Source organism: Falco cherrug, chromosome 19 (genome assembly GCF_023634085.1).
Source record: "Falco cherrug isolate bFalChe1 chromosome 19, bFalChe1.pri, whole genome shotgun sequence".
In the NCBI taxonomy this organism is placed as follows: domain Eukaryota; kingdom Metazoa; phylum Chordata; class Aves; order Falconiformes; family Falconidae; genus Falco; species Falco cherrug.
In genome coordinates this window covers 7,079,369-7,088,900 of record NC_073715.1, presented here as the reverse complement: position 1 = coordinate 7,088,900, position 9,532 = coordinate 7,079,369, and the positions used below count along the sequence as shown (strand labels likewise).

Genomic DNA, 9,532 nt, shown 5'->3' with positions numbered 1-9,532 from the left:
TCCACCAACCGGGTGGCTGCAGTACCCATTTTTATTTCGCTAGGTGGCAGCAGCGCTCCACCAACAGGGCCGGCTGCAGTACCCATTTTTATTTCGCTAGATGGCAGCAGCGCTGCACCAACAGGGCCGGCTGCAGTACCCAAATATATTTCGCTAGGTGGCAGCAGCGCTCCACCAACCGGGCGGCTGCAGTACCCATTTATATTTCGCTAGATGGCAGCAGCGCTCCAACAATCGGGCAGCGCATGCGCAGAAACGACGTGACGCCAAAGGGGCGGGGCTTCCGGCCTCGTACGTATGGGCTACGCGTACGGCCCCGGAAGGTGGGTTCATTTCCGGCCCGCGCGGCGCGCTGGAGTGGCTGTGGGGGTGCGGAGCCTTCGCCGGGAACCTGGAAGAGTTTCGGGCCGGGACGTGCGGCGGCGCGCTGGGTGAGCGCTCGGGCTGAAGGGCGGCCGGGGGCCGGCGGGCAGCGGCCGAGTCGGGGGGATGTGGCGGCCCGGCGCTCGGCCGCGGCAGGGAGCGCCTGGTGCCGGCGGCGGGCGGGCTGAGGCAGGCGGGCGGCCCGGCCCGGGACCGGCGGGGCTGCCGCCGGTTCTCGTCTCCCCGGCAGGGACGGTGGTCAGCGGGCTCCTCACGGGGCTGCCCTTTTTTGGGTGGGTTTTTTTTTTTTTTTTTTTTGTCTCTCGGAGCCGCGCCGCTACCTCGGCGAGGAGCGGCGGCGGGGCGGCCCCGGTGCTCGCTCGTGGCGGCGGCGCCCGGGAGAGGGGTCGGCCCGCGCCGCCCCGCCGCCCACCCGCCGCCGCCTGCGGGCTGCCCGGGCAGCCGCCGCAGCCCTGCGCGGGGCTTTGTCTTTCCCCCAGCCGCTGGCCTGAGCCGTGGCAGCCGGCTGGGGCTGCCGGCCCCCGCGGGCCGCAGAGAGGCTGCCTCGGGGCCTGCGGTAACGCTGTCGCGGGGGGGTGGGGGGTGGGGGGGGGTGGGGGGGGGGTGGGGGGGTGGGGCGGGTGTGTGTGGCTCAGGAGCCTCTTCCCGCCCCTGCGAGCGGGCCAGAGCAAGAAAAGGCAGCCGGCAGCGGAATCCCCAGCCGTCGCCCCCGACTGCTGCTTTCTCCGCAAGCCTTTTAACCGCCGGGGAGGGCTGGGAGGCAGCGGCAGCTCAGGTGTCTGGCTGATCTTGTGTCGTGACAGTCAGCTCCGGGGCCGGAGCAGCCGAGGGGAAGAGGCCTTTTGATTTGCTTCCCAGTGAAACGGGGGTCTTTTGTTTTTCCTTTGTCCCTAGGTTCGTCTGGAATTGTACATTGACAAATCAAGGGGAGCGGAACCGAAGGTCAGTCGAGATGTTACTTTTCCCCGTGTGCCTTGTGCTTGTGAGTCGGACTGCTGACTACGGAGGGATAACCTTTGTACTTGCCGAGGGCCCGCGAGGCTCCGTGTGCCCGCTGCTTCCGAGTGCTGCGCTGCGGCTCGGGCAACGGCCGGGGAGGCATTGTCGGTCCCTCGTGGTTACGCAGCCAGGCCTGCTAGGCGCTTGAAGCAGCGCGTCCGGTCGGGCAGTATTATTTTTCTAGATTGTAAAGGAGCCCGAGGTATAAACCCACTTACGTTTCTGTATGGCGGTGTACTTTGTCAGAGAGCTCAGATGTACTGATGGAGCTGGCACAGAGTTCCCTTGGGACTCCAGATTTGACCGTCTTGTTGAAAGGCTCCAGAGCCTGCTTTGAAAGTCGCTTGACAAAGCACAGCTTTGCCGTGATTTTTATACTGGAATTCCGACTGTAATGCCCATGCCACGTGTTAGCCTTTCTCCAGCAGCTATTAAAAGCAGAATGAGCGTTAAGAATCTGATTGCCTTTTAACTAAATTCAAAACAAAGCTGCGGGGTGAAGCGACTGGAAGCGTCCTGCCAGTCTGACGTGGGTATCGCTGCCGTGCGTGTTTTCTGCCTGTCTACTGATGGCCCCTGCCTCTTGTTGTGCCCCGGTAATTCCTCTGGGGAAGGCGTTGGGCTCTGACTGCAGCGCACCCCGACTCCCTCCTGACCCCTGCGAGACGTGATCGGTGTTTGCCTTCCTCCCCTTTCACAGGGCCTCGGCTGTTGCGTGCAGAGAAGCTGTCAGCCTTGTGAGAGAGCATGCAGCCGGCAAGCGCATCGTGGTGCTTCGGTACCGAGCTGAGGCCGCAGGCGTCCGTCTTTTGTTTGCGAAAAGGGATCGCGAGGAAAGGTGCTGACATTGGAGGGGGAAAGGTGGCGGGAGAACAGGTAGGAGGCAGCTTTCAACCGGTTTTAGGCTTAACTCCTGTGTTCCTGAGCAAGGTTCTGGGCTTCGAGGGGTTTGCTTTTGGCTTTTTGCCTTCAGCGCGTCCTCCGTCACCGCTGTCGGCGCGCGCTGAGCTGCTGCTTAGGGAACTGTGGCGATACAGACCGTGTGCGTGCCAACCGTCCTCCAGGCTATAGCTGTATTCTACCCTAAAAAAAGCTTTCCGTAATACTATGCTTCCGTTAGGACGCAATTTTCTCGAGTTCCCCCCACCTCAGGGTGATTTTCCCACACCCCTAACCCCAACCCCTAAGCCCACCTGCAACACCCCATTTTCTCCTAGGCTTTTAGGAGTGGCCTGAGAGGTGCTTGCAGGGTATTCCATTTTGCCTTAGACAGCTTAGGAGACCAACCACATGCCTGGAGATCTGTATCTATCCTTAGGCTCCTAGTGGGATTCACACAAAACCAGTATGTGTGGGCACGTTCTCCTAGCAGCTCGGTGTCTTTTTGCTGTTGCAGAGGTGATTTCCAGGCGGAGCTGACCAGTGGGGTTCTCTGGCTGAGGGGAAGACCAGCAGTCAGCTGGTGGATGTGCTTCTGGAAGAAACAGCAACGGGAGCTCTAAGAGAGGGAAATGGCTTCCCTGCATGGGTATGTGGAAGCTTTCTTCACTGCTTGTTTCCACTGAGATTAATTGGTAATAAATACCCATTAGGAAGGTGGGAGAATTACTTTTGTGGCCGGTGTCTTCAATATTCACCTTCTTCTTAGTGTAAACACTGAAAACTTTAAAGCCAGGGAAACTCAGGTGCACTAGAAAAGCTGAAACGGTGAGCATACTGAAGACATAGCTGAAGTAGCCACACTTTACAATGATGCCACGTGAACCACCGGACATGCAGGTATTTCTAGTGGGCTCGAGCCCCTGCTAATGCTGCGCTATATGGCCAAGCCAAAGTAACAGCTTCCTGCTGCTGAAAAGCCTCATCCTCCTCCCCTCTCCCTGCCCCGGTACTGGTGGCCGTGACCGGGAAGTGTCCAGCAGAGCAGTATTTGGGTTTTCCCGGGTTACTTCGCTGCTGACGAGATTAATGCAGACAAGCGCCAGAATGACTAAGTAGCAAGACTACATTGTAAGGAATGACTGCTTCTTGTGGCATGAGGAAGTTCATTCAACTCACAATGTCCCATTGCACCGTACCCCAGCACATGGGGGAAGCAGGCAATGATACAGGGACAAGGAAGCGTTGCAAGAATTCTTCACGTCATACTAAGCACGACTGTATCCAGAGGTTCTCTCTGGGATAGAGTAGCATTTCTTTGATCCTTCGACATCTTTTCCTCAGCCTTTCCAGAAGCTTGAGCCGGTTTCCCTGCCGTTCCTGAAAGGTATTTCCAAGGAAGATCTTTCCTTTTCTGGTTTTGTTGGGCAGAACCTCTCAGAGAGTCCCATTTTTTTTCCACCCTGGAGCACTCGAGACAAGTTGCAAAGGTGCTGACAGATGTGTTTTGTAGTACTGCGAGACCCACACAAATGACCTATTCCTAATTTAATCCCTAAAGCCCTAAAACAAATGTAATCCTTAATTAAATCTCTAATCCCTAAAACCTAAGTAACGTCAGTTTAATTCTTTGCATAAGGATATGTAGTCAATGAGGTCTTCAGTGCTGTACCTGCTTGCATCAACTAGTTCTTGGATTGGCTCTTTCCTTTTCAGGAGAATGGGATTAAATTAGGGATTAAATTAGTTTTATCAGACTAGCTAGGTTTATCAGACTAACAAAGCTGGAGTGCCCACCACAAGCTCTAACACCTGAAGGCCCTCTGCAGACAATGGCAGTGCAAGCTTGTGCCTTTTCTGTGATGGGAGTTTTTCCCATATTCTTTCTCTCTATTTCCACTTTTCACGTGGAAATTCCATTTCTAGGAGAGCCGCGTTATTTTCGTGCACGTTGAGAGGCAGCTCCTGTGCAGACCGGAACACATGTTCGGTGCTAACACAGCTGTAATTTCTTTCAGGAGGAGGCGGGGAGCGCTGAAGCTTTCGTGGCCAAGCCCCGGAGCCAGGATGTCAGGGGGAAGCAGGAGTATCTGAGCCAGCTGAAGAACAAGCTGGGAGATCTACTGTAAGTATGGAGGGAAGGGGCTGATGGGGACAGTAGCTCAGGACCGCGCGTGCAGAGGGAACCCCGCAGTGGACGCAGTGTGCGTGGCCAGCGCAGGCCTCCCTGCGCTACAGGGCTGTGCCCGTTGCAGTGAATGCCGAGACCTGGCTGAGCCCGGCTCTGCGGAACACTGCGAGCAGCAGTCCCCGACCCAAAGAACTTTGGCGTGGCAGACAGCGAGCAGAGATCAGTTGTACCACTAATCCCCTTCGGTACAGTGCTCCTCTGTCGCGACGGAGGGAAGACACAGTCAATCAATATGAGTGATCAGCAGACTTCGTTTATTGTGCCTTACAGTCACCTGTTATGCCTTGTTATAATTAGCTCATACGTATTACAAAAGTTAAGCTCATTATTGGTGAGTTGCCTAAATATCAAGCCCACCCCTAGTTTCTCTTCTGTAGTTATCTGTTCCCACCTGCAACATTCTTTTCCCACCGAAATCTTCCTGTTATTGTGTAACAAGAACAGCCAAAGGCAGCGTATTTGTGCTTTACTTCAGATAAGCTGAGAGCGATGCGCATTTTTGTCCAGCCAGCTAGACTATGTTTATGTGAACTTTTCCAGCTAGCCAGTTATCCACACTCCTCAGCTCTCCCAAAATAGCGGTAAAATCCTGTACGTCTTCAGAGACTGGTTCTGAGGAGTGGGAAGAGCAAATAGGACTGACAACGGGTGCAAATCTGAGAAATAATTCCACCTCAAAACGAGAGGCAATTACTGCATTGAAAAAAAGTCTGGTGCCACACCGAGCACCGAGGAGAACGCCAGAGGTGGGCAGGTGCCTGTGAAGTGAAATCCTGTCCAACGTGGGCGCTGGATTAGCAAGAAGTACAGTTCTGTAATAAGGGATATCAATGCACAATAGAGTGAAATTAAGGTCTTCCCAGGTTATCATCAATCTAAGATTTCTTAACTTCCGGTCAGTCTGACGTTTAGCATTCACCAGTCTTTATTGCACATGTGTTTAACAACGGGATGCTAGTAGAGGCAGAGATGACTGTATCAAAAGACATCTCTGCTCTGCATTTCGGGCAACGTGGATTCTCAGTGTGACACAAGTAAGTAAATGTTCTTTTCACATACCACAACGTAATGGTGACTGTGTTGTTTTGGAACAGAGAGGGGAAGGCAGATGATCTGAAGACTGCTTTCTGTGCGATTGATCCCGGTATCGACGATCAGACGCTAGATACCTACGTTGACCTGCCGGATCAAGAAGATGTGCCTGTGGAAACTGCACTCGAGAGGCTGCTTGCTGGATATGCGAGACGAGTAGGGCCCTCGCCCAGGGAGGGAAGCACGACAGGCTTTGGAGGGGAGGAAGGAGACTTCCAATAATAAGAACAAATGGACTGTTTGATCTACGGGTTTGGGTGCCAAGCCGAGAGTTGGAGTTACTGCGTTAAGTACTTCTTCCCATGGCATATGGAGGTACAGCTCGTAAGAGCTGAGTGGGCGGGCTAGCTTGAGCTATCGGAAGCACTTTCATCTTAAGCAGCACAGCACTCCGAGACAATTTTACAGCCTCTGCAGAGTCATTTTAGCTCAGCAAGACCTGTGGTGGGAGGCTGCCTGATCCCCAGAGAGAGGCTTCACACCCCCGGGGCGCCGAGGCACTTCAGGGTGTCAGGCGCTCTGCTTGGTGACACAAGAGCTGTGCTCCACAGCCATTGCTGGAACCTGAGAAGCCACCGTCAGGCTCCAGGCTGCAGCGTGGCTGCTTTGGCCCTTGGCCCTTACGGTCCCTTGTCTCAAAGAAAGAGGGTTTCAAAGATTCCTTTGCAAAATAAGGTGCCGGTTGCAAGCAAAAGGTGAGGTCAGCCCACACGAAGTCTGCTATCGTGTCTGTCCCCGAGGAGACTTTTGTCTGGGTGTGGCTGCTGTTGTCCAGTATGGAATCACTCAACAGACGTTCAAGTGCTGCCCCACGAGTAGATTTAACCAAACTCTGAGCTGCAAAAGTCATCCAAGCATAGAAAAACTGAAATCAGTCCCTTGCTGCGAGGAAGGCACCACGGGCCCTTTGGTAACTTTACTCAGTCGTCCCTACTCATAGTGTCCGCTTTGCCCTGCACATAGCCCTCTCTAGGGAGGGGAGGGAGGATTCTGGAAACAAAAAAGACTGTAGGAAAACAGCTCTGCTGTGGTCATGCCTGAATTGCCGAGTAACTGGAGCAAACCTGAGAAGCAAAACCCTTTCTTTTTCTTGCGATGTAGGCATATGAAAAGTAGAAAGGGGTAAGCTGAAATCCAAAGACACCTTCCTGATAAAGCACTAGTTTTGTAAACTTGCCAAAACTGATTGCATTTGTAAAGCAGGAAGGCACCGTAGCTGGTGTGACACAGCATGTACCACCCAGAGGTACGAGGCCCTGGGGCTTTCTGCCTTAATACTCGAACCTGGTGCCAGGCACTTCCAACACAAGTCACAAAATAGCAGGAAAGGACCTCCACCAACCGGGCGGCTGCAGTACCCAATTATATTTCGCTAGATGGCAGCAGCGCTCCACCAACAGGGCCGGCTGCAGTACCCATTTATATTTCGCTAGATGGCAGCAGCGCTCCAACAATCGGGCAGCGCATGCGCAGAAACGACGTGACGCCAAAGGGGCGGGGCTTCCGGCCTCGTACGTATGGGCTACGCATACGGCCCCGGAAGGTGGGTTCATTTCCGGCCCGCGCGGCGCGCTGGAGTGGCTGTGGGGGTGCGGAGCCTTCGCCGGGAACCTGGAAGAGTTTCGGGCCGGGACGTGCGGCGGCGCGCTGGGTGAGCGCTCGGGCTGAAGGGCGGCCGGGGGCCGGCGGGCAGCGGCCGAGTCGGGGGGATGTGGCGGCCCGGCGCTCGGCCGCGGCAGGGAGCGCCTGGTGCCGGCGGCGGGCGGGCTGAGGCAGGCGGGCGGCCCGGCCCGGGACCGGCGGGGCTGCCGCCGGTTCTCGTCTCCCCGGCAGGGACGGTGGTCAGCGGGCTCCTCACGGGGCTGCCCTTTTTTGGGTGGTTTTTTTTTTTTTTTTTTTTTGTCTCTCGGAGCCGCGCCGCTACCTCGGCGAGGAGCGGCGGCGGGGCGGCCCCGGTGCTCGCTCGTGGCGGCGGCGCCCGGGAGAGGGGTCGGCCCGCGCCGCCCCGCCGCCCACCCGCCGCCGCCTGCGGGCTGCCCGGGCAGCCGCCGCAGCCCTGCGCGGGGCTTTGTCTTTCCCCCAGCCGCTGGCCTGAGCCGTGGCAGCCGGCTGGGGCTGCCGGCCCCCGCGGGCCGCAGAGAGGCTGCCTCGGGGCCTGCGGTAACGCTGTCGCGGGGGGGGGGGGGGTGGGGGGGGGGTGGGGGGTGTGTGTGTGGCTCAGGAGCCTCTTCCCGCCCCTGCGAGCGGGCCAGAGCAAGAAAAGGCAGCCGGCAGCGGAATCCCCAGCCGTCGCCCCCGACTGCTGCTTTCTCCGCAAGCCTTTTAACTGCCGGGGAGGGCTGGGAGGCAGCGGCAGCTCAGGTGTCTGGCTGATCTTGTGTCGTGACAGTCAGCTCCGGGGCCGGAGCAGCCGAGGGGAAGAGGCCTTTTGGTTTGCTTCCCCGCGAAACCGGGGCCTTTTGTTTTCCCTTTGTCCCTAGGTTCGTCCGGAAGCGTCCGTCGACAAGTCAAGGGGAGCGGAACCGAAGGTCGCTCGAGATGTTACTTCGCCACGCGTGCCTCGTGCTTGCGAGTCGGACTGCTGACTACGGAGGGATCCCTTTTGTAGCCGCCGAGGGCCCGCGAGGCTCCGTGTGCCCGCCGCTTCCGAGTGCTGCGCTGCGGCTCGGGCAACGGCCGGGGAGGAATTGTCGGTCCCTCGTGGTAACGCAGCCGGGCCTGCTAGGCGCTTAGAGCAGCGCGTCCGGCCGGGCAGTATTGTTTTCCGAGGCTGTAAAGGAGCCCGAGGTATAAACCCGCTTGACGTTTCCGTACGGCGGTGCGCTTTGTCGGAGAGCTGGGCCCTACTGACGGAGCTGGCACAGGGTTCCCGCGGGACTCCGGCTTTGCCCGTCTCGTGGAAAGGCTCCAGAGCCTGCTTGGGAAGCCGCTTGACAAGGCACGGCTTTGCCGTGATTTTTACGCCGGAATTCCGACGGTAACGCCAATGCCACGTGTTAGCCTTTCTCCAGCAGCTCCTCAAAGCAGAGTGAGCCTTAAGAATCGGATTGCCTTTTAACGAAATTCGAAACAAAGCGGCGGGGTGAAGCGGCTGGAAGCGTCCTGCCAGTCTGCCGTGGGTATCGCTGCCGTGCGTGTTACCTGCCTGTCTGCCGATCGCTCCTGCCTCTTGTTGTGGCCCGGTAATTCCTCTGGGGAAGGCGTTGGGCTCTGACCGCAGCGCACCCCGACTCCCTCCTGACCCCGGCGAGACGTGATGGGTGTTTGCCTTCCTCCCCTTTCACAGGGCCTCGGCTGTTGCGTGCAGAGAAGCTGTCAGCCTTGTGAGAGAGCACGCCGCCGGCAAGCGCATCGTGGTGCTTCGGTACCGAGCTGAGGCCGCAGGCGTCCGTCTTTTGTTTGCGAAAAGGGATCGCGAGGAAAGGTTGCTGGCCTCGGAGGGGGAGAGGTGGCGGGGGAACAGGTAGGAGGCAGCTCTTTCAGCCGGTTTTAGGCTTAACTCCTGGGTGCCTGAGCACGGTTCTGGGCTTCGGGGGGTTGGCTTTCGGCTTTTCGCCTTCAGCGCGTCCTCCGTCACCGCTGTCGGCGCGCGCTGAGCTGCGGCTCAGGGGACTGCGGCGATACAGGCCGTGTGCGTGCCAGCCGTCCTCGAGGCTAGAGCTGTATTCTGCTTGTTACCCTGATGAAAGCGTTTCTTTTTTTCTAGGGGGCGTTCCCACAAGGCAGTGGTGTGGAGCCGAAGGGGACTGCGATGGAACGGTGACGGAGCCGTTTGGACCGAGTCTTGAAGATAGATCGCTCGGGTTTTTGTCCGAGGAAACTTCGTCTCGAGACGGTCCTATCGCTTGCTGGCAACGTGGTAGGAAACTGCTTTGTTGATCTTGACGGCGCAGTGTGTTGGGAGTATTAAGATTCCTCGAGAGATCAGAAGCGAGTAGGTTGTTTCTCTAAGGGAAAGGGGAATAGGCCTGTATCGTTAAAGGAAAG

At 57.3% G+C, this 9,532-nt stretch overlaps 1 protein-coding gene across 7 annotated transcripts; it reads left to right on the top strand.

The window, feature by feature from the left end:
- The first annotated feature begins 228 nt into the window (after nt 1–228).
- On the top strand, nt 229–5,788 carry LOC129734205 (translin-associated factor X-interacting protein 1-like). Of its 7 annotated transcripts, XM_055696480.1 has the most exons (5): nt 260–431; nt 1,279–1,326; nt 2,084–2,161; nt 2,780–2,911; nt 4,281–4,525. In XM_055696480.1, exons 1-4 carry the CDS (start codon nt 298–300, stop codon nt 2,883–2,885), a joined length of 366 nt encoding a protein of 121 aa, XP_055552455.1. In that variant the 5' UTR covers nt 260–297; the 3' UTR covers nt 2,886–2,911; nt 4,281–4,525. The 7 variants fall into 7 exon arrangements, 3 of the variants coding, with proteins under 3 accessions (XP_055552453.1, XP_055552454.1, XP_055552455.1); XM_055696478.1 differs by lacking the exons at nt 1,279–1,326; nt 2,084–2,161; nt 2,780–2,911 and adding an exon at nt 5,548–5,788 and having other exon boundaries at nt 229–431; nt 4,281–4,387; XM_055696479.1 differs by lacking the exons at nt 1,279–1,326; nt 2,084–2,161; nt 2,780–2,911 and having other exon boundaries at nt 229–431; nt 4,281–4,387; nt 4,518–4,704.
- The last annotated feature ends 3,744 nt before the right edge of the window (nt 5,789–9,532 follow it).

Coding starts and splice junctions, on each gene's coding strand:
- LOC129734205 (XM_055696478.1), top strand. CDS start 246: ATGCGCAGAAACGACGTGACGCCAAAGGGGCGGGGCTTCCGGCCTCGT. Junction 432..4,280: donor GACGTGCGGCGGCGCGCTGG/GTGAGCGCTCGG, acceptor AATTTCTTTCAG/GAGGAGGCGGGGAGCGCTGA. Junction 4,388..5,547: donor AACAAGCTGGGAGATCTACT/GTAAGTATGGAG, acceptor GTTTTGGAACAG/AGAGGGGAAGGCAGATGATC.